Source organism: Peromyscus eremicus, chromosome 12 (genome assembly GCF_949786415.1).
Source record: "Peromyscus eremicus chromosome 12, PerEre_H2_v1, whole genome shotgun sequence".
In the NCBI taxonomy this organism is placed as follows: domain Eukaryota; kingdom Metazoa; phylum Chordata; class Mammalia; order Rodentia; family Cricetidae; genus Peromyscus; species Peromyscus eremicus.
Window position 1 is genome coordinate 833,947 of NC_081428.1, and position 24,362 is coordinate 858,308.

General features: G+C 46.1%; 1 protein-coding gene across 1 annotated transcript; it reads left to right on the top strand.

Moving 5' to 3' along the window:
* Positions 1-2,070: 2,070 nt before the first annotated feature.
* On the top strand, positions 2,071-22,743 carry LOC131922718 (protein Mx1-like). The gene is made up of 14 exons (XM_059277560.1): positions 2,071-2,204; positions 3,431-3,620; positions 6,746-6,938; positions 8,608-8,745; positions 9,966-10,120; positions 10,354-10,492; positions 11,845-12,043; positions 13,945-14,023; positions 15,065-15,187; positions 15,476-15,617; positions 17,020-17,178; positions 18,815-18,891; positions 20,133-20,375; positions 22,341-22,743. Exons 2-14 carry the CDS (start codon positions 3,513-3,515, stop codon positions 22,569-22,571), a joined length of 1,986 nt encoding a protein of 661 aa, XP_059133543.1. The 5' UTR covers positions 2,071-2,204; positions 3,431-3,512; the 3' UTR covers positions 22,572-22,743.
* The last annotated feature ends 1,619 nt before the right edge of the window (positions 22,744-24,362 follow it).

Sequence of the window (24,362 nt, forward strand, 5' to 3'; positions counted from 1 at the left end):
TGATTCCTTGAATTGGAGGAAGTTCTTGGCAGAGCAGGGGTCTTCTCTGAGGAATAGGGCAAGGTGCAGCTGGGCCTGACCGACTTCTCCATGGAGGCCAGCACCTGTTGCCTTCACCAGCCCTGCAGGAGCAGTGTGCTCGGCCCTCAGGACCCGCTGTCTTAAGGGAGGTTGGCAAGGTTCCTCGGTGATTCCTAGGGTGGTTTTCCTCTGGCCCTCCCTGCATGAGATTCTCTGTATAGCAAAGGGACATCAGCCCCCTCCTTTCCTTACACAATAGAGGTTTGGTTCCATCCAGGCAGGCCATGGGAACCCTGTACTGCAGCTGGGGCAGGGTCTGATACCTGCAGACACTCTTTCATCACAGCAGACTTTGGGGGCTGGTTGTCAGGGACGGAGCTGACCTGAGGCAGTGGAGGTGGGGAACCAGTGACTCCTGTGGGGCAATGATATCTCCTAGGTGGTGCCAGTGTGCACAGCCATAAGAGTCCCATAGAAGGCCACCATGTCTGTTCATCTTCAGGCAGGACAAGTTAGAGGCTCATAGCACAGGGAGGTCTGCAGGGAACAAACGAATGGAAAGAGGGAGGTGACGGGGTCTGAGGGTGGGGTAAGGACCAGGGGGGTCCTGCTGCCACTGACACAGCTTATGGGGATCCTGGTGCAGCTGGAGTGGCCCAGTGAAAAGAGAAGACTAGGCTATGTTCACCTGAAAGGAGGTCAGGCTGTTGGAGCAGAAAGTGCAACACAGAGCTGGGCTGGTCCTGAGGGAAAGCAGGCAGCCATCTGCAATTTCCATACCTTAGGACGCAGCCAAGGGCCCCTAAGTGTGAATTTTGTTTCTGAGCTCAGTTTGTGGGTGGGGGAGGCCATCTCACTAAGTTTCCGTTTTTTCACTGGGAAGGGGAGGAGCCAGCACTGTCGAAAGAGGTCGGAGCCTTGCAGCTGCACACTCTATTGCTGAGCAGTGAGCCTGAATGGTGAGTACAGCACAAGATTCTGTGCAGGGTTAGGGGATGACTCCCCCAGCTCTTTGTAGACCCTGGTGAGTGCTGCAGGGCATTTCTTGGTGCTATTACAATAATGGGGACAGTGACAGTTTTTTATGTCTGGTGTGACAGTGTGATGGTAGTCGGGGCTGCAAGCTCAGACAATCTTGCTAAGTTTCAATTCTCCCTGGGAAGGGGAGGAGCCAGCACTGTTGAAAGCCACTGAACCCAGAAAGCCAAGCACCCCATCACTAAGCAGGAGAATGGTGAGCGGAACTAGGAGTGGGGGATACCGCCTAGCTCAGGGCTAGGGATGCCTCTGGGTTCCTTGTAGATCCTGGAGAGCACTGTAGGACATTTTTCAGTGCTATTAAAATAGGAGCATCAGTGACAGGACAGGCAGGGCTACTGGGCTAGACACAGTGGGTCCCACCCAGCTGCAACTTCAGGGGACAGTCTGAAACAGACCCATAAATCCCAATATCTCTGCTAGATGGTGGCAGCAGGAGAGAGTGGGATCCTGGGAATCTCCAGGGTCTGGGGCTAAGGCCTAGATAAGAGGTTTCAGATCCCCTGCTGCATAGGCCAGGAGCCCATGGGAAAGCAGATGGAGGTCTCTCGTTAAGGGTGGGAGGAAGCCACATGATTCCGGGGCAGGCTTTGAAATGCAGACAGAAGACTCCTTTGGGGACCCTGCTGGAAGGGCTGACAAAGGATCTGTGTAGAGAAGTACATACCCAGGGTCTTCCCAGTCCCCAGACAGGAGCTGTCCTGGGTGGTCTGAAGCCCTACCTGCTCAGAGTGCAGGGTGTCCCACAGACCTTCCATTTCAAAGGCTCCATTGCAGGGGGACATGGAGGGCAGGAACCTGGGAGAAGAAAGGGCTCTTGAGTCTCTCTATGGACATTTTAACAACCAGACAGGCCTGGGAAGGCTTCCACTCTTATTACCCTAGAGTTTTCCTAGACAGGCAGGATAGCGGGTGGTTAGGGGTTCTAACAGTGAAAGGGCTGAATCCTATTCCCATGCTGCTTCTGTTTCCAAGTGGGCTGAGGATGCTTTCCCAACAGGACAGAAACCCAGGGAGCCCTGCCATTGGGATCTTTGTCCATAATAAATGGTATATGGCACATGAGGGCCATTGGCAAATGCCCACTGCCTACTGTAGCATGGAAGTGTTGCCAAGCACCCAAAGGACAGCACAAATGGGCACAGGTATGCCTGGATAGGAATGCTTAGAGAACAGCATAACTGGTTACTTGTGTGTGTCTCACCATGACCTTTAAATAGGCAGGAGCCTGCATGAAATGTGGTGGGGCTGCCCTGAGGGTCTCTCTGCAATGGGCTCTGCAGTAGAGAAGAGTTAGGAAAAGGTGCGGAGGTGCAGATGCCCTGTGCATCCACCACAAATGGGGTGGTTGCTGTGTATATTGCTCTGTATAAATAAAATGCTGATTGGCCAGTAGCCAGGCAGGAAGTATAGGCGGGACAAGCAGAGAAGAGAATTCTGGGAACAGAAAGGCTGATTCAGGAGACACTGCCAGCCGCCACCACCATGAGTACCAACATGTATGATACTGGTAAGCCACGAGCCATGTGGCAAGGTATAGATTTATAGAAATGGGTTAATTTAAGATGTAAGAACTAGATAGTTAGAAGCCCGAGCCATTAGGCCAAACAGTTTAAATAATATAAGAATCTGTGTGTTTTTTTTTATAAGTGGGCTGTGGGACTGCCAGGGCTTGGCGGGAGCTGGAGTGAAACTCTCCAGCTACAGGTGGTGCTGGAGCTGGGGGTTTCCTCCCTTTGACTGGAACAAAATCTAGATGAGCAGATGTCTTCCTCTTGGATTCAAAGTATAACTAGATACCCAGGCCACTGAGTGAGCAGAAGTGAGTGTGACCCCTGAGATTGCTCTGAGATCTATCAAGTCTCAAAGGTAACTCAAGAGTTGCGCACACTTGTAGTTTGTGGTTACAACCCAGGGGTTACATACCAGAGAAAGAAAAAGAAGAGGAAATGCTTCTCCAAATCCTGTTGTAGAGTGCTCATGTGGAATCCTTTGTCATGGGACACAAGCCCTGGGGACCAGTGATTACACCTGATGGTGCAATAAGACCAACTGAGACAACCATGGAACAATGGACAAGGCTCATATTGAGGGTGAAGGGGGTGTTCATTCTAGAGTCAGATCTGGAAATCTGAGGTCTTTCCAAAGGCAGGGGAGGTAAGAGTTGTGTCTGGACAAAATTCTTTGATTGACAGACTCGATGAGTACCTTTAGAATCACTCCTCTTTTGTGATCCCCCTCCTAACTCACACAAAGAATGCATCTCACCCAGAAGAGGAAATGATGAGGTGCTGCTGGAAGCACAGGCCACTGGGGTGGACAGAGAAGGAAGGGCAGTTCCACATATTGGTGTCTCTTTTGTGTTTCTTAGTCAAGGGCCCAGCCAGTGGCAGTGCTTTGAGACTACTCTGAATCAAACCCTTTACTTCCACCACAAATCCACCTGGAAAAATATGAGGATGAGTTCTTCGTGGAAAGCCAATAACAAAGAGCTGACTTCTGCATCCAAGCACCTGAAACCACCTAAACGTCCTGATGCTTCTAAGCACAGCCAAGCAACGGTGAGCTGCTACCAAAAGCCGTTCTCCATAGGACATGAGCTGTGTCCACCTGAGAAAAGGGTGTATCTGCAGCTAGGAGTGGGTGTGGGTGCTAGAAAGGAGTGAAGGCTGCTGCTTCTCTGATAAAGTGGCTTTCTTATCTTTTGGGGGCAAGATGGAGATCTTGGTCAGCTGCTTACTTTGCTTGGGCCAAGGTGAGAACAATGACCTATCTATCTCCTTCACTGAAAGTTGTCAGTTGTAATCTGGGAAACCAGGGGATTATTGGGGACTGGCAGAGCCCTGAGTCCTGAATGTGATATATTGTTCCTTCTCTATATGGTTCAGTCTCCAGCTATACCCCTGTGAGGTCTTATTGTGACTTTACCTCCCTGGAGAAGCCATGTGGTATATTTTCATTATTGTTGAGTTTTGAGAATTCTTTATATATTCAGGTACACATCTTTGCTCAGATACATGCTTTGTAAATATTTATTCCTTGACTATGGCTTATATTTGCATTTTTTCAACCAGATGTTTAGTATTTTAAGTATGATATAGTGAAGTGATCCAACACAGCTTGGCAAAAAGTCCTTGCTTCCCCCGCAATGCCTTTGCACCTTGTCTACACCAGTTCCATGTGGTGACTTTCAGGGTGGTGTATTCTGCTCTACTAATTCCTGTTCTGTCATGTAAAGAACACCATGCCCTGTTGCTGCTGTTTTTTCAACATCTTGGGAGCAGGGACTGCCACCTCTCTCTTTGTGGTCCTTTTAGAACAATTGCCTGTTGGAGCAAAATTTAAGCCATTTATATTTAATGTGATGTTATTGGTTGAGAACACAGTGTTGTCTGCTTTCTGTGTTAAGTCTTTGTTTCCCCCTTTCCTAATATTCTTCACCTTTTTGATTAAACACTATATTTTGTGAATGCAGTCCATGCTCTCTGTTAACTGTTCTTTTGGTGTTTTTAATGTCCTTTTTAAAATTTGATAGGCATATAGATAGCACCTCTGGGTGAAACAATACTACTTAAAGTGTAGGAGGTATAATTAATAGAAATATGATTCCATGTGCCATTGTCACCCTCTATCCTATCTGTCATAGTCTTTATTTTCTATTAACCAGAAACCCCACAATGCATTGCTGTTGTTTGTGCTCAGGCATAATTTAAGGATGGTCAATAAGAAATGTAAGAAATTCATAAGAAACAATTGCAGTCAGCACTTGTGGCCTCTGATCCACTGTATGGACTCAGGATTCTTTGCACATAGAATGCTCTTCACAGTTCCTGCAGTGCTGGTGTGCTGGGGATGAGTTTGTATTTTGCTATCTGAAAAACCTGTGTGTATTTAGTAATCATATGTATGATTTCATGAAAGCAACTCAGGAGAGAAATTAAGAGTGGGCAGGCAATAGGTTTCTTTTCTTGAATCCCAAACTGGCCATTACATGTTGGCAATGTTGCTTAACTCTCCAACTCTCAGTTCTCTTGTCTATATTATAGAGCTTAGTAACAATAGCAGTACCTGTCCTAACTGCCCTATCAGGTGGTTGAGGAGAAAGAACATGTGCAAAGTGATCAGTGCCCTCCTCAATATTTACCACTAACATACACTCTCGTCCTGTCTCATTAAAAAAAAAAAAAAATTCAAACTAGCTAATAACCCTTAACATAAAATATAAACCTCCATGATGTTGATGGAGTTTTCTCTGTCCTGCCTGCTAACTTCCAAATAACCACTCAGAGACTTATTATTAATTATATACACTCAGTTGATCGCTTAGGCTTGTTACTAACTAGTTCTTACAACTTAAATTAACCCATATTTTTTATCTATGCTCTACCATGTGGCTATACCCTTTTTCAGCATGGCATAGTCATCTCCTGCTTCCTCTGCATCTGGCTGGTGACTCCACCCTCCTTCTTCCCCACACTCTCTTTTTGTCTGCAAGTCCCACCTAACCTCTACCTGTCTAGCTATTGGACATTTAGCCCTTTAGTAAACCAGTGAGAGCAACAAATATTCACTGTGTACAAAAAGATTGTTCCACAGCACCAGGGCTTCTTATAGAGCAACTGCCAAGTTTTGGCTTGGAGACACACTAGTCCCAAGCATACTCCAAAGCCATTTGTATATAAATCCTTCTTCCATTTCAAAAGATACTTTTACTAGATATATAATGGTGGTGTTTTGTCAACAATCCTAAAACACTGTGGAATGGATATATAGCTCAGTGGTACAGCATGTGATTAGTATGTATGAATACCTGGGTTCAATTCCCAACACTAAAAAAATAAGTAAAAGTCACCCCATTGTCTCTACACTTGCATTCTTTCTGATAAAACAAACAAACAAACCGCTGTTAAGCTGGTTTTTGTTCCTCTCAATCTAAAAAATTAATATATATATTATATATATAAAATTTTGTCTTGTGTGCATTTTGTATGGATGTGTATATGGGCACCATGTACATGCCTGATACCTGAGAAGTTACAAGAGAGAAGTCTTATCCCCTGTAAGGTACAGATGGTTGTGAGCCACCATGTGGGTGGTGGGAACCAAAGCCACATTCTCTACCAGAACAAGTGCTCTAAATGCTGAGCCATCTCTCTAACTCCTCTAGCTAATTAAAAAATTTTACTTTTGTTTTATGTGCATATGTGTGTACCTGCATGTATGTCTGTGTACCACATGTGTGTGGTGCCCGAAGATGCCAGAAAAAGGCATTGGATCCCCTAAAACTTGAGTTACAGGCAGTTGTGAGCCACCTGATGTGGGTGCCTGGAGATGAACCCGGGTCCTCTGCAAACACAGAAAGTGCTCTTAACCTCTGAGTCATTTTTTTCCCCAGTTCCTTTCTGGTTAGTTTAAAAAATACCTTTTGTTATGACTAGTTTGGAACAGATTGATTCTAATGGGCCCAGGAGCTTATTTTGTGTGTCCTGTGTCTGAGTTTTGTTGATTTTCTTAGATCTTTATGGTTGTCATGAAGATTGAGGAATCCACATTTATTGTTTCTTCAGATATTTTCTGTCCATTTATCACTGTCTTGAGGATTCTGACACTGTGTATAACTGTGCTTGAACCAGCAGTCTTTGCTGGAGCACTTCCATGACCTTACTCTTGCTTTGCCCTCATCTAGGATCCTATGAACAACCTTTGCAGGCAGTATGAGGAGAAGGTGCGGCCCTGCATTGATCTCATCGACTCCCTGCGGGCCCTGGGTGTGGAGCAGGACCTGGCCCTGCCTGCCATTGCAGTCATTGGGGACCAGAGCTCAGGGAAGAGCTCTGTGCTGGAAGCACTGTCAGGAGTGGCCCTCCCCAGAGGCAGTGGTGAGAGCTCATGCTTTTTGCCTTGCTAGGCTGTGGACCTGGGGCTCAAAGATAGAAACAGATCCCTCCCAGTTTGGGCACACAGCAGAATGAAGGTCAAGGTGGTCTTCCTCCTTGACTGTGGGCAGCCTTTCCCCTGAGCAGCCCTTCAGGTTCTTCCTCCTCTCACAAGGGCACCAGTCTCAGTGGTTAGGGCTCCACCCATGCAGCTTCTCAAGCCTTCCTTCAGCCTAAGTTACCTCCTTTCAGGCTCTGTATCCAACAGTCACTGTAGGTGTTGGGGCTGAGCCTATGTGCTGGGGGTGGGGGCAGCTTTCAGTCCATTGCACTGTCCCATTGTACATTTGTGGAACCTCAGTTTGTAGAAGATCGACTAAGTACCCAGAACTATATGTGCATGATTTCTTTCTGAGCCCCTCCTGTGAATGGCCCATCCCCTAAGCACATAAAGTTTGGTGCTCAGGTTAAGGATGCTGTTTGAGTTTCAAGGCCCAGGAGGTCAGTGATGGCTCAGTGAGGCTAGAGCTGAGCTGCTCTAGCACATAGGTAAGATGTGACAGGCAGATAGGAATTGGCAGAAGTTTGTAATAGGGGACTGTAAAGCATCCTGAGGGATGTAGTGAGTGGGTGTGTAGATGCCATAGAAGGGTGCTTCATATTGGCTTGTTCCTCATGGCTTGCTCAACCTGCTTTCTTATAGCATCTAGGATCATCACTGACAGTGAGCTGGGCCCTCCCATATCAATCATTAGTCAAGAACAGGCCTCACAGCTTACCAACAGCCCAGTCTGACAGAGGCATTTTCTCAATTAAGGTTTCCTCTTCCCAGATTACTCTAGCTTGTTTCAAGTTGACAAATAACAAACAAAACAAAACAAACAAACAAACAAAACTCACAACCTAATAAACACAAGGGGGCGTGTTGTTGGTTGTTTTTATTATTTACTCTTTTGGGGGGCCCACCATCCAGCTTCCAAATAAATACACATGGAGACTTATTACTTATAAATGCCCAGCCTTAGCTTGGCTTAATTTCTAGCCAGTGTTTCTTAACTTAAATTATCCTGTCTACCTTTTGCCTCTAGGCTTTTTCCTTTTCTTACTTCTGTAATCTTACTTTCACTCTTACTCTGTGGCTGGCTCCTTCTTTTCTTGCTCCTTAATCTCTCTTGCTTTCACATCCCTCTTTTTCACCGTCTACTTATTCTCTATGCCTGCCAGCCCCTCCTATCCTTTCTCCTGCCTTGCTATTGAACGTTTAGCTCTTTATTAGACTGATCAGGTGATTTAGAAAGGCAAAGTAACACAGCTTCACAGAGTTAAACAAATGCAACATAAAAGAATGCAACACAGCTTTGCATCATTCAAACAAATGTTCCTCAGCGTAAAAAAATGTAACACATCTTAAAATAATATTTCATAACAGGGCACCACATTGTGAAGAAGAAGGAGCCTCAGGCAGATGGTAGCTTCCAAACAGAAATGCACAAAAGTCATCCAGTCCCCAGTATATAGGCCTGGGGTCAGCCTGGACTTAAGGCATCAGGGCAACGAGCACGAGACCAGAGAGGTTTAGGTTTTCAAATGAGTGTTGTGAGATAATGAGATCCATTTGTGTCTAAGGCCTTTTATGTCAAAGCACAAGACTGATATGGCTGTTGCATCTTAGGTATCGTTACCAGGTGCCCTCTGGTTCTGAAACTGAAGCAACTGGAGCAGGGAGAGGAGTGGAGAGGCAAGGTCACCTACAAGAAAACTGAGGTTGAGATCTCAGACCCCTCACAGGTGGAAGGGGAAATCAATAAAGGTAAATATATGCCCACATTTGCTCCTCATTCTGGTCAGGCAGTAGAGAAGGAATCCCCATGACTGTTCACACTCTCTGCTTTCTGGGGCTTTCTGTTGCTCAGATTCTAATGGCTCCCTCGGGTGAGGGGGTGATGAAAAGGCACAGTGTCAACAGCACAGACACTTGGAGTCCATTGAGGGTAAATAACTAACTCATTTATTCAATAATGAGGAAGGTCTTATATACCCTTCTCCCAGCACCCTGTCTATGTGGTCTTCCCTCATTGACTGGGCATGATCAAGAACTCTGATATCAATTAGGAACTCTGACAGCTCCTGTTGCTAGGCCCTCAAGCAGACACTGCACCATCAGGAACTCTGACAGTGACTAGGAACTCTGACAGCTCCTGTTGCTAGGCCCTCAGGCAGACTCCAGGTTGGCTCATAAGGAATATATTATGTGCATGCCTTGGCAGCTGGTCTGAGCCAATTTCCTCAACCCTATGGGTCTGTTCTACTATACATTTCCACATTTGGAGCCTTCCCACACTTAGGCCTATGGGATCTAGAACATTGCCACTTAATTTCATGACCTCATTTAGGGTAAGTGGCCCTTGGAACAAATAAACCTTGTTACACATGCCACTTGTGTTTCCAGCTTACATTCTTAATCAGAAGAAAACATCTTAAACAACTGACTGCTGGGCATAGCAGGGCAACTTTAGATAATGACTTGATGCAAAGTTTCTATCCTAGCTTCTGTTACTAAGGGCAAGGGGGCAAATGCCATGTGTGGACAGACACCTGGATCCAGGGTGCCTCCTAACCAGGGTGAGCTCATTTCCCTCCTGGATGTCCATTCATGCTTGAGGGATTCCCTAGGCTTTCACCATCCTTATGGTGCACATGTGGCCCTTCCCTGACAGTGCCAGAAGGGTCTGACGAAGAACGTCCCTCTCTACCCAGAGCAACTTCTTCACCTTCTGGTGGACAGGAAGCAGAAAAAACTACAGGAAGGGGCAGACATAATATATAAAACACCCATGGCCTGCTCATAGTTTTCTACTACTTCTAGTCAGAGCCAATCTCCCAAGCTTCTGGAACTTCCAACATAATTTCATAGACAACCAATCTTTCAAAATAAAAACATTTCATATCCAAATCACAAAATATTTTCCCAGAAGTCTCTGTATTAAAATGTGCCCCCTAAACTTCACTGTTTCTTTTTCCTCTTTCCAGCCCAGAACTTCATTGCTGGGAATGGGCTGATGATTAGCAGTGAGCTCATTAGCCTGGAGGTCTGCTCCCCGAATGTCCCAGACCTGACTTTGATTGATCTGCCCGGGATCACCAGGGTGGCTGTAGGCAATCAGCCTGCAGACATTGGACACCAGGTGAGACTCTAGACTCCACTCTGACCTACACTGGGATTCAAGGGGGACTGGAGTGTATCCAAGTATATGTCTAAGAGGGACCTTGAGGAGGTGGGAGTGAGACTGGATGACCAGGATTCACTACAGAGGGTTGCAGTCCATGGAAGCCAGGGCCTTAAGCAAGTGGATGTTCACAACCATCTCTCTCTCAATCCTCTCTCCATAACTAGGACTCACCATCTTATTTCTTACAGATAAAGAGACTCATCAAGACATACATCCAAAAACAGGAGACCATCAACCTGGTGGTGGTCCCCAGTAATGTGGACATCGCCACCACGGAGGCACTGAGCATGGCTCAGGAGGTGGACCCTGAAGGGGACAGGACCATAGGTAGGAGAGTGCGAGGTAAAAGTGGTGTGTGTATGCCAGTGAGGATACATCCCCTGGATCCAGATGGACCAATCTCAGTTCATACCCAGGATCCCACTGAGGCAGGAAGAAGTGACCCCTTCATCTCAACTCCCTGGTAGGAAAGGCATGAGGAGTCATAGGTGGTCAAACATGGGGAGGAAATCATATCTGCTGAGACTCACTGTCATAGGAGCCATGGTAAGGTCCACAGAGTGTAAGGATGAACAATTGTTGTCTCTCTGGGTGGTGGTCATGGAGAGGTGCTAGGAAGGAGCCTGCAGCTGATCAAGAGACTGCCTGCCCACTGCCATGCTCCCCATCATGATGCTAATGGACTGAACCTCTGAAACTTTAAGCAGGCCACCTCAATTAATGTTTTCTTGGTGAGGCTTACTGTGGTCCTGGTGTCTCTTCATAACAATAAAAACCCAAACTAAGACACAATCCATCACTGAGGGAAGTCAGGGCAGGAATTCAAACAGAGTAGGAACCTGGAGACAAAAGCTGGTGCAGAGGCCATGGAGGAGTGCTGCTTGCTCAGCCTGCTTTCTTATAGAACCCAGGACAACCAGCTCAGGGATGGCACCACCCACAATGGACCCTTCCCCATCAATCACTGATTAAGAAAATACCCTACAGGATTGCCTACAGTTCAATCTATGGAGGCATTTTCTTTCTTTTTGGCTTTTTTGGTTTTTTGAGACAGGGTTTTTCCAGCCCTGGCTGTCCTGGGAACTCAAGTTGTAGACCAGGCTGGCCTTGAACTCATAGAGATTTGTTGCTAAAGTTTTTCTGGTCCTGCCTGGCCCATGGTCAGGACAAATCTCTCTCACCTGCCAGCCCTGCAGCTGCTCATACCCAACCAAGTAAACACACAGAGACTTATATTATTTATAAACTGTATGGCCATGGCAGGCTTCTTCCTATCTGTTCTTATATCTTAAATTAACCCATATCTATAAATCTATACCTTGCCATGTGGCTCGTGGCTTACTGGTACTTTGCATCCTGCTCCTCATCTTGGCAGCCTTCCACTTCCCCAAATTCTCCTTCCTCTTTGTCCCGCCTATACTTCCTGCCTGGCTACTGGCCAATCAGCATTTTATTTATCAATCAATTATCCACAGCAGAGATCCAACTGTCTCTACTTCCCACTTGCTGGGAGCAACCATGCCCTGTTGGAAGCATTTTCTTAATTGAGGGTCTCTCCTCTCAGATGACATTAGCTATCCAGCTCAGATGGGAAGTAGCCCTTGGCTGCTGGTGGCTGGTGAGAGCTATACTTCCTGCTATCTTGGGGTGGTGTATGTCCTCTGATCTCTATCCTGTAGGGATCTTGACCAAGCCTGATCTGGTGGACAGAGGGGCTGAGGACAAGGTCATTGATGTGGTTCGGAACCTGGTGTACCACCTGAAGAAGGGCTACATGATAGTCAAGTGCAGAGGTCAACAGGATGTCCAGAAGCATCTGAACCTGGCTGTGGCCCTGAAGATGGAGCAAGCTTTCTTCAAGGAGCACCCACATTTCAGGTGCCTCCACCATGCTGTTCATGCACTGAAAATTGTTGGTCAAGAGCAGACCTCACCCGAGGAGTGTGTTTGTAGGGGGGCAGTTTGTGCATCCACATGCACAGGCACCACAGTGCACATGTGGAGAACAGAGAACAACTTGTGGGAATTGGTGGATCCAGGGATTGAACTCAAGTGGTAAGAGTTGGAGGGAGGTACCTCTACCAGTGTATGAAGATCTGGATCTATATGCTTTGTGTATGTTCATGTGTGTTATGCATTAGTGTATGTACTTGTGTGTTATTGGAATTTTCTCAGGGGCTTGCCCTGAGAAAATCCTTTCCAGAGTCCTAGGGAAGATGCTATGTCTGGAGTGGGGTTATCTGAGGGAAAATAATCTATGTACACTAGTTTCTTATGTCCGTTTACTTTATTTCTAACAAAATTCTATCTATACAGCTTCAGTTCCGTTGTGACACTCAGTTCCTTTCTGTTCTGTTCTCTCATAGTTTTAGTAAGTTCCTATGCTTTTAATCTCATCTTAGTCTTCAGTTTCTCCATCCATGCTCATTTCTTCTCTTCCTACTCTCTTGACCTGACCCAATCATTATTCTCTACAAAAGATCTACTTTGTTCCTTTCTCTCAGACCATGTGACTCTGCCCTACCATCTACAGAAACTCTGCCTTGTTCTCCTCTCCTCTGCTTGGACCAGGAATTCTGCCCAGCCTTCACTCACATCTGGATATGCAAAAATCCTTTGTTCTGAGTCACATGTTCTGGAATGCCATTTGGCCAGTCTGGGGAAGGAAAGTCTGAGCTTCATTTGCACAAGAAACAAAGCTATGCATATACAGTCTGCCTGTCTCCTAGGCTCTGTAGGGGTGTTAACTAGTAGACCAGGAGTAGGTCGGAGAAGCTTATACTGTTTGCCATATGGTCTGGTAGTATATGAGTGCACAAGAAATTCATAGCAAGAAACAGCTGAATATTAAAAGCTGAATAACACCAAATATTCCTTGATAAATGACTTCCCTCTAGAAAAGATTCCTTGATCTTTCTAGGTATAGCTTTATTATATATAGCTGAATCTCTATAATATATTCTTGCAGCTTGCAGCAATATGTATAGAGTGCATGGATGGATGTGTGTATATCAAAATGTGTATTATACATGGAACCGTGTGTGTGTGTGTGTGTGTGTACTCACATATCACACACAGAAGGATATGTGTGCATATATGTCACACAGAAGGTGTGTGCATGTGTATTCATGTGTATCACACATGGAATGGGATATTGTGCCATGATAACATATCTGTAGTTGTGTAGATATGTTTTGTGGAGAACAGATTTTACTCTGACTACTAATGAGCTGAGGAGGATCACTGCAGCTGTGGGGCATTTACCCACCAACCCCACAGCTCCCCAGAATTTTCTTGAGTGCGAGCAGCAGGAAATATTAGATAGAAGGATTTATATTGCAGAGATAAACAGATAGAAAATAAAGGATAGCCTCGAGAGGGCCTGGAACCTATTCTAGTGGGCCCCAACTGTCTCTGCCCCAGGGTATTTATAGAGATGCCAAGGGGTGGAGCAAAAGACCTCCCCCCAGCATAGCCAAGTGCAGACCATCTCAGACACCTGCACTCAGGCCCATGGTCCTAATCATCCTCTCTATGCAGACCTGCTGGGTAAAGCCACGAGAAACCTGAAAACGGGCTCCCATATGCAGCCCACTGTAGATCTATCCTAGCTGGTTCCCCTGTATCATTGTACAAAACCATCTCTGAGTACTCCATGAGTACCAGTCTCAAGGCACCCATTCACTGAAAGTACCCAGACTGGCCCAGGCCTCCCCATAGCAGGCTGCAGACTTGTGTTCTGGCTCAGTCTAATGGGATCCTCTCTCTTCTTCTCTCAGCGTTCTTCTGGAGGATGGGAAGGCCACAGTGCCCCTTCTGGCAGAGAGACTGACCTCGGAGCTCATCTCACACATCCGTGTAAGCTGGGGTGGCTGTGTCTTCATAAAGCTGAACCTGGACTCGGAGGGTCCTGGGCACATGAACTGGTCAAGGTCTCTTTGCACAGACATGTTGTATTTTGGAGTTGGTGACTCCAGCAACAGAAGACTTTGTGCTGGTTCCTGCTGCTGTCACCCTTAGGTTCTGGGTGGCATAACTGTGAGCCCCTCATTCTGGAGCTGATCTGGAGAGCTTGAGTTCAAATGGGCTCTTCAGATAAAAGCCATGTTTATTTTTCTCTGACTCGGTGGAGTCTGCATCTCAAACCACCTTAGTTCTCCACCTGGAGTGTTGAGAATACTCAGCACATGTGGATTTAATGTCTAGCTAGATCTGCATGAGGACTGGCTGTGGAAAGAAACTCAGCAGTGATCTTCCCCTGGGCTGTTCCTGTGTTCAAGGTCTTCTTGCAGCTCCCAGGATGCAGGTGGACATTAGGGCACCTGCAGAGCACCATGATCTTGAGTGACCCTCTCTGGACCTCCTTGATGCAGACAGAGGCAGGCCTGTTCTTGCTGAATTCTGTGCCTTGAGATGCCTGGGGATAGCAAGTTGTAGAGATCTGTTGAAAATAACACAAGAGTTAAAGGGTCTCATGTTAGTCCAGCTGCTCTTGTCTCAGAAGCTAATATTAGGTACTCTGTGGAGTGTCTCTGCAGAGAGTTTATGTTTTAATGTGTAAGGAACTGTCTCTGGGTGGTTCTTTTAAGCAGGAACCATGTGTAGTGGGCAGTTTTACAGAGTTGTATGCCCAGGGCAGGTGTGTAGGTAGACCTGGGTGGAGAGAGTTCCTCTAAAGCACTACTGTGCACCCAGGAAGCCTTCAGAGGCTGTCAGAATGGCACAGGCACAGGCAGGAAATCCTGTCTGCCAAGGCTCACTTGCCAAGGAGCCATGAGAAGGTCCACACAGAATGAGGGATGAACAGCTTCTGTCACAACCATGTTTCTGAGTAGCTTTGGTCCTCCTTTGCATTCCCAGTCTGTATGTCTATGACCCACTCATTTTTTTCTACTTCAGAAATCGCTCCCACTATTGGAAAATCAAATAAATAAGAGTCACCAGAGTACAATCGAGGAGCTACAGAAGTACGGCATAGATATACCAGAAGACAGTAACGAGAGAATGTTCTTTCTGATTGATGTAGGTATCACTTGGAGGATTCCTACATCACTATCTTACAGGGATCTCTTCTGCTTTCAGTCTCCTAAGATGGATAGAAACACATTCTGTGCACCACTAGTATTACGAGAAGGACCAGCACTAGTGGATGAAAGCAGGGTGAACCTGGTGGGGACTGGGGAGCATCGAGGAAGGGGCAGGATTTCCTGATGCCAAAGACATTTATCCCCAGTATTTCATGTGACTCAACAATTGTCTGGGTATGCATGTCGTCTACTGATCCTTGTATGTGAATTATGTCCTTCACAGAAAATTAATGCCTTCAATAAGGATATCACTGCTTTGGTACAAGCACAGGAAACTGTACCAGGGGGAGGCAGTCGGCTGTTTACCAACCTGAGAAAGGAGTTTCTTAATTGGAATAATTATATTGAGGAATATTTCAAAAAAAGTGAGTGTCCATTTGGATTGGTGTACTTGACACTTCAGTAACTTGAATTTGATTGCTACAGGCGAAAGGTCTTGCCCATAGTTCAAGGTCAAGGCACCAGAAGACAAGGTGTCTGGTGAGGGCTCCATCTCTGCTCCCAAGATGGTATCATCTAGCCTGGTCCTCATGTGTGAAGGATGAGAGCCAGTTTCCTTTGGCCTCTGTTCAGAGGACACACATCCCATCTCTGAGGGTGAGGCCAGTATGTCCTGGTCACTTTTTAAAGGCCCACCTTTCAGTGCCAGCACAGTAGGGATGAAGTTCAACTTATGAACTAGGAGGACATGGTCCTTCCACAGCAGTGACTCCAGGGACCATCATGGACCTGGGATTTGGGGGAGACTTTGGAGTGTTATGCAGGGGATAGGAATGGCAGGAGTGTGGACACAAGAGCCACATTTGCTCTGCTTTGAGTCACAGAACCCAAGCTATCTATTCTTGATTCTTAAGGACATCTAGAAAAAAAATGCAGGTTGATCACCCTAGTTAATTCATGGCTTTTAGAAGAATCTATGCTCCTTGAATAGAGAGCAGATAAACAATGGTATGTGGTCTGGGTAGACATGGGTAGACAAAAAGCACAGCCACAACTATAGGGCTGGAGAGAAGGAAGAGTAGAAGGGGCTGATTTCCATGAGAGTGACAGTTCCTCAAGGTGACAGGAAGGTGTCAGACACAGGCACTTTGGGTCATAGCATAGGCCTAGAAGTCACTGGCATGCCTGCTGTAAATGAGTTCTATTGCATGTGAAATGCCAGCATAAACATTTCCTGTGGGACCACTTTCCCTCCTGAGACAGGATAGCACACAGTCAGGTCTACAAGGGAAGCCTTGGGAAGGCTCTGCTCCTGATGGGATGTCTCTCACAGAAGTTGTTCTGGAAGTAAGGAGAAGGAACTAAGCATCTTGCTTCACACTTGGGCCCTCCAGGTGCCTGTCTGTGTCCCCCCCCCCCCCCTCCCGCTGCCTCCTCCCACAGTGTGCTTTGACCCTTCTTCTCTGGTCAAATCCAAATTGACTCATAAACCCTCATACACAAGGTTGTTTTGAGATCATATTTCCCCTGGTTTCCTCCTGCTATATTCTGCTGTGGCCTCTGGCTCTGAATTCCACTTTGTCTCAACTGAGGGAAATGACCTTTGACACAGTTTTCTTATTGTAGTTTTAAAGGAACATATTAACATTTTTCTCATTTCATTTTTTTCTAGGTACTCATCTTTTCAGAAAGACCAGAGTTGGTTTAATTAAAAAAAAAAAAAAAAAAAAAAAAAAAAAAAAAAAAAAAAAACACACACACACAGAACAAAACAAAACGAAAAACCCTGAAAGACAGTTTCTATAAAAACAATTCTTCCAACTCTAGGTTCTGCTGAGATAGACAGCCAGATCCAAGTATTTGAAAACCAGTATCGTGGCCGGGAGCTGCCAGGGTTTGTGAACTATAAGACATTTGAAAGTATCATCAAAAACCAAATAAAAGCCCTAGAAGAGCCTGCTGTGGTCTTGCTACACAAGGCCACTGGTGAGTGCTGTACTGAGTCTCTGGGGAGTGCTGCACAGGGTCACTGGTGAGTGTCACACAATGTCACTGAGGAATGCTGCTGTCACCCTTGTAGGAGACCATCAGCAGCAAAGGCAGCTCTATACCTCAGAGCTGTCCTCTAGGGCTGGGTCTAGGTAGGTGGCAGGGTTTCTGTGCTCTAGATGCCACTGTGGTGTTCAGGAAGTCAGTCCATTCTGACTCTCTGGGCACAGGGATTTGCTGTCAGAGGACAGAGTCACCTAACCTCCTAGGCCCTTAGCTGGATCTCCCCCAGAGCACAGCCAGAGTCCTTCATGCGAAGTGAAGCTGGTCCTTACCTATTGCAGTGGTCCTGCCTCAGTTTCCTCTCTGTTCCCTGCATGGACAGTAGCCCTGTCTCCTGGGCTCAGTGCCAACTCACTTCTGTCCAGCTGAAGCCCCGGTCGAACCTTGACTATCTCCTGCACTTTTGGCTACCTGGAATTGGCATAGACCCCACAGGTCCCTAAAGACTGTCCTTCAATACAGCAGCACTCAGAGGCCTCCCATTCCCTTGGCTGGCCCTCTCTAACTCTGGGTTCTTGCAAACCTCTCCTCAGGTTTGGTCATCACAAAACTTGGGAACAGGCTTCACTGACATTGTGTACTATGTGGAACTTAGAGAGGAGGCAAAGGGTTTGTCACTGTGGGTTGGGGTGTGCCTCCCTCCTAGCACAGAGTTGCAGCAGAGAACCTGGCACTACTGTCAACACTGGATGTATATGAGGAAACTGAGGCAAATGGAAGTTTTTTTTAAATGCAAAAATGGGGAGGATGACATAAGATTTCAGATTACAGGGACTGTAGAGGTAGCTCATTCAGCAGAGAGCTAGCCTTGAAAGCATGAGGGCCTGAGTCTAATCCCTAGAACCCACATAAAAAGCTGAATGTAGTAACATGCACTTATAATCCCAGCACTGTGGAGCCAGAGAAGGGGATGTTGGGGGTGGATGGATCTGAGGCTCACTAGATAGCTACCTTGTCCTACTTGCAAGCTCCAGGCCAGTTAGAGACCCTGCTTCTTTAAAAAAAAAAAAAAAAAAAAGTTAAACAATGCCTGAAGATCAACACCAGAGGTTGTGCCCTGGCTTGTATCAGGTGATCATGTCTACAACCTGTCCTGCATGACATCTAGGCTTTAGTAGTTTATATGACAACTTTCACAGACAGAAGTAAATTCTCCAGAGTAAAGGAACTAAAGTTACTTTCCAACTTCTGTAAATGGCTCTTGGGTTTATTTCAAGCAGATAACTGAGCACTTAGTGCTCACAGACAGGAATGAGATGGAGGTAACAGGTTTTGGACAAGGAATTGCTGTATTTATAATTTGCTAGAAATATCCTCTGTTAGAAAATTCCTCCCTGTTAGGATACAGGGCATAATCCATGCCCAGAGATGGTGAAGTTTCAGGTACTTGCAGAGTTCCTCAGTCACGGAGCACACCCTCCTCTTCACAAGGAGAAGAGGATAAGGCAGAGAGGGAACAGAGAGGGAATGTGTTTTTAGCCATGTTAATCTCACCTCTCCCCCCCCCCCCAGTCTATACAGAATACAGATGGTCTTGTCAATATTGAACTTTTTTTTCCTCTTTTATCAGACATGGTCCGATCCGCCTTCACAAAGGTTTCATTAAACAATTTTGGTGAATTTTTTAACCTCTGCAGAGCTGCCAAGGTAAATCCAACAACATATTATTTTTAAAAGAAAATAAATAAGCATGATTTCTTGGTTAGGGACCATTTCAACTTTCTTGTGTCTGTTCAGAGAAATGAAGACTCAAGTTTATGTTTGTGTCTTCAAGACAATGTTATGATTCTTCTGGTTAAAGCAGACATGAGAAGGGAAAGAGGGGAGGGGGGATGAATTCAGAGGTGAAACATTGAAACCTACAGCCCGAAGAGCCTTGTTAAGCAGGAACATGGTTCCATGTAGAGGAAGTTAATAATCCATGCCCAGAGATGGTGAAGTTTCCCACAGGAACATGAAATATAATAAAATGGGAGGAACCTGTCTGCCATTCTCTGCATTCCGTGACAGATGTTTACTTGTGACAAGTGTGTAACAAGGTCAGCCTGACAAAGGGTTTGCTTTGGCTTACAGTTTGAGGGGACACAGTCCACCATGGCAGGGAAGGAGGAGTGCTGTTGCTCAGCTCCTCCTCCAGTTTATTCAGTCCAGAACCCCAAGCCATGGGACAGTGCTGCCCTCAATAGGGTGGGTCTTCCCACTTTACTCAGTCAGACCTCTCTGGAAACACCCTCATGCTCAGAGATTAGTCTCCTGAGTGATTCTAAATCCAGAATTGGCATTGAAGATTGGCCATCACAGCATGGGGCAACCCACACCTGGCTCAGGCATCCCCTGGTTCCCACCCTCAGCTGGTAGGATGGCATGGATGAGCTGAGCAAGGGGTCCAGGGACTGTTCCCAGGTGATACTTGTGTTTGTTTTTGTTGGGTGGCCTGATGCATGTGGACACATCAGGCATCCTGTGTTTTTACTCTGTATCATGTGTTTCTTGATGGTTGTTGTAGCAAGCTTCCTTGTTGAAATATCTTTGGATCTCCAGCCCCCAAATAATGACACAGAGACTTATTACTTATGAAAGCTTGGCCATTAGCTTAGGCTTTTTCCCAACTGGGTCTTATAACTTAAACTAACCCATTTTTATTAATCTACATTCTGCCATGTGGCATTACCTAATCTCTGTACTGCCCATTCTGCTTCCTCCAAGTCTGGCTGGTAATTCTGCCTTTCTTCTTCCCAGAGTTCTCTCTGCCCCTGGAAGTCCTGCCTAACCTCTTCCTGCCTAGCTATTGACCATTCAGCTCTTTATTACATCAATCACAACAACACATCTTCACATAGTGTAAAATATCCCACAACAAGCTGTTGACTGCTTTTCTCTCTCTGCAGTCCAAAATTGAAGACATCAGATTAAATCAAGAAAAAAAAGCTGAAAAGCTGATCCGACTTCACTTCCAGATAGAGCAGATCGTATACTGCCAGGACCAAATTTACAGGGGAGCCCTGAAGGAGGTCAAAGAGAAAGAAGCCAAGAAAGAAAAGAATAATTTTAACTTTCAATTTAACTCTCAACCTCCTCAAAAGGACTTGTCTACCACTGAGATGAGCCAGCACCTGAATGCCTACTACGAGGTAAGTGTGGGAATGGCCCAGAGCTGGACTTCCAGGCCACTTCCTTTCCTTCAGTGCACTTTTCTGTGTAGGGGTATGTGTGTAAAGTATCCATCAGCAGATTCCTGAGGCCAGGGGGATTCCTTCCTCACAGGGAATGTTAACTGACTGCCAGGGGCCTCAGTGACAAAGTGGGTTACCTCCCAGGGTCAGCTGGGATTCTCCATCTTCATAAACCACTCTACAACACTAGCCCTAGACAGACCCAGCTCAGCAGTGGGAGGGCTATTTTCTCAGCCTTGTGTTTGCTGTATTTTAAATAGACTTTGTCTTTTGGGGCTTTAGCAAAGTTCTTAGGATCTTCTTGTACCTCTTAAGTCACTTCAGATCTTTATTAATTAATTTTTTTTAAGGTGAGATCTCATATTGTAGCCTAGGCTGCTTTGTCACTCACAAGACCCAGGGTGGCCTCAAACTCCTGGGGGTCCTCCTGCCTCAGACTCTAAAGTGCTTCAGAATTTTCTTACACCTCTAACCTACCTGGATTTCTTAGCCTTTAGCATCAAGCAGCCTCAGATATTGGCATATGTCCTTGGAGAATGTTCTGGCCCTCACTTTGAAAGGCCCTGTGGCCATATGTACCTCTGACCTGTACACTGAGTTTCCTAGTTTCTGTGGTGCTTCTTTGGTGGCTTTTCAGTATGTCAAAGGCAGTGTGGTCCCTTGGGGCAGCTCCTGTGTCTAGTGCACCATGCAGCTTGGCCTCTTGGCACCCCATGGCTTATTTAATCTTCTTTGCTTTAATTGTGGTAAAGCATGCACAACATAAACCGTTCCGCTTCAACTACTGTTTGGTGCAACAATTTCGAGACATTAAATACCTTTCCATTGTCACCGTGCCCTTCCAGAACTTTTTGTCTGCCACAAACAAGATTATCTCTACTAAACACTGACTCTAGTTCTCTCTCACCCCCAGCTGCCCCCTTTCTATTTTCTATCTGGGAGTCTGACCACTCTAGGGACCTCTTTCCAATGTAATCACATCACTGAGTGTCTGTCCTTCCTGCTTGGCTTATTTCTCAGAGCATAATGTCAAGTTCCCTGCATGTTGTAACAGAAGTGAGGGGTTTGTGTCTGCAGGTATCAGTCCTTCTTTCCAGCTGTGGCCCTGCTCTCAACTAAGGTGTCCACATCTGGGTGTCTGAGGTCCTCATGCCTCCTGAGTGGACCCCTGCATCCCTGATGTCTTTCTTCTCCACTTCCATTTGGAGATGAGCCACATTCCAGCTGTCTTTGGTCCTAAACTACACCTATGCTGCTGTAATCTTGCAATATGTCCCTGAACTGTCAACTAGGTACTTGTGATCTGTCTGACTTTCTTATACTTTGGTGTCCTTTGATATGGTGAATTGGCTTAACCATCCCCAGAGGGTTATGCTCATAGTATCCCTGCATCCTAGGAAAGGAAACTGAGTTCCAGAGAGGTACTTGCCTTGTAGAACCACCTTTTACTGCATTTCTAGGACACCATCCTGTCTAAGTACGGGGAGAGTGGGGCAGACTGTAGGGCTGGGAGAAAATCCTCTCAGGTGGAGACCGACTCCTCTCAAGCAAGTAATTCAGAGCTGTGCCAGGGACTTTGTACAGCCCTGCTCCCTGGGGCTGCAAAATTGGGGACTTGATGAAGACAATTGAGCGATTCTGTCAGCAGAGATCTGCCACTTGGAAATGGAGTTGGGCTATGCGTGGACCATCTTCTGGCTCATTTTACCCCTTTCTATTGAAGGTCCATCTATCTGATGATCAGGGAAGCTGGTAGGGCAGAGTCCCAGCAACCTGATACCTAGCCAGGTCATGATCTGTCTGTATACTAAAGGGGCTGAGAACAGGCCAGTTCTGTGCACCTGTTAGGGTCTCTTCCCTTGGAAACCTGGGTCCCTCTGGCACTCACAGCTCTTTCTTTGCACCTTCAACCCCTCCTCCTAGGAGTGCAGAAGAAGCATTGGGAGACAGGTCCCTCTGATCATCCAGTACTTTCTTCTGCAAACATTTGGGGAAGACATGGAGAAAGCCATGCTTCAGCTCTTACAGGACAAGACTAACTGCAGCTGGCTCCTGGCTGAGCGGAGTGACATTACAGAGAAGAGGAAATTCCTGAAGAGGCGGCTTTCAAGGCTGGACCAAGCTCGGCACAAGCTTGCCAAATTCTCCTATTAATCAGGCTTTCCAGCCTGCCCTGCATGTTAGTGGCATGGTGTGGACCAAGGGTTGCTTTGAGGGAGAAATACCTCAGTGCACACTCCATTAGTCTCACCCCTTTACTGTTGTATAGTCTGAACCTTTTACTTGTTACCATTTGAAATTAGCAAATAAAACAACAACAACAACAACAACAACAACAACACAAAAACCCTTTGATTTTCCATTTCAATCACATGAAAGCAGCTGTGTGGGGTCGAGACAACAGATCTAGTAATGAGACAAACTTTAAAATTGTTGTGCCCAGATCGTGACCCCCAGAGAGACCACCAAAGACGAGCATGCCGGAATGCAAAAGCAAGGTTTAATTCTGGATATCCAAAAGCAATACAAGCCTAGGCAGGGACTTCGTCCAATACATCCAACACAGTGGAGGCTGGAGGAAGCGCCCACCTATCTGCAAGCTCAGCTTTTAAAGGGAAAAGTCACAAGGTTACATCGTTTAGGGGTGCTAGTACGGGTATAATTCTGATTGGCTCGCTTCTAGGGGCTTCTAGAAATTACTTCTAAGGGAGTGGTTGCCCGCCACCATTTCTCATTGGCTGCCCTCAGGTGGGGGCATTTCTGTGGTCAGTTACCCTGGAAACCAGGGAGAGGACATTCCATAGTCTGGCAGGCATTACCTCATGACTATCTTGTGACTCTGTACTTTTACACTTCCTGGTTTCTGGAATCTGAACTGACTAGTTTCAGTAACTAATGGCCTATTCCCAAAAGGAAAAATCTTAGGCCTTAATTTTAGGGTGAAAGCATTTTGGTCTTATTTCTAAGATGGCTCATTTTGGTCTCACAAAATGTGTCTGTGTCTGTCTGTCTGTGTACACATGTGTCTGTCTGTGTATGTGTCGTGTAGGTCGAAGAACAACCTTGGGTGTCAGTCCTTAGGTACCTTCTACTTTTTTAGCAGAATCTCTCCCTGGCCTGGAACTTCTCCACATAGCCCTCTTAGATCTATCCCCCAGAAGATCTCTTGTCTCTGCGTCCCATCTCACTGTGACCGAGATAGCAGATGTGTATCACTATGCCGGGCTTTGCTTGTGGGTTCTGGGTATTTGAAATCAGGTCCTCATGCCTGTAACACTGATCCATCTGTCTAGTCCAACAATGACGTTTTTTAAAAAAATTATGGACTATACTACCGAAAGTGAGAACTTAAGAGACGTTGAGGCATCCTTCTGTGCCTCAATTTTCCTTCCAGCATGACAGTCAAGCACAAATGCACATAGAGAGTTTAAAGATAAAACTTGATCTGGAGACCTATAACAGCTTGGGCAAGACCTTTAAGCAGCAGAGTGGAAGAACAGGCATTTGATAAAGCTGCCTGAGAAAGCCACCTAAATTTACAAATAGCTAAGGTCTGTCCACAAAGCTTTCCAACAGTGCCACCTAGTGACAGACATATGAAACCACACCTGCAAAATGGGATTCACTTGAGAGTGTGGCTTCCAAAACCAAACCAAAAGGAAAGTGTCTCTCTGGTGATTAGAAAACAGCATCCTGGGTATTTCCTAACTCACTGCTACCTCTCTTCCTAATGAAGATTTTGCTTGTATTTTGAGACATGGTCTCACAATGTAGCCCAGTTGGTCTTGACTGACAATCCTCCTGTCACAGCCACTGGCAACCTTGGTGAGTACAGAAGTATACCACAGTACTAGTTCAAATGGTGTTTGAATGCTCTGAAAATTTTTTCATTTCCTCCTCCTGTGGTGTAGGGATAACGCCCGCGCTACCACCACCTGTTCACCA

What these genes read in the sequence shown, in the direction of transcription:
- LOC131922718 (XM_059277560.1), top strand. Translation starts at nt 3,513, where the DNA reads ATGAGGATGAGTTCTTCGTGGAAAGCCAATAACAAAGAGCTGACTTCT. An exon ending in AAGGAGCACCCACATTTCAG is followed by an intron (nt 12,044 to 13,944) that starts GTGCCTCCACCA and finishes TTCTTCTCTCAG; the next exon opens with CGTTCTTCTGGAGGATGGGA. An exon ending in GAATGTTCTTTCTGATTGAT is followed by an intron (nt 15,188 to 15,475) that starts GTAGGTATCACT and finishes TGTCCTTCACAG; the next exon opens with AAAATTAATGCCTTCAATAA.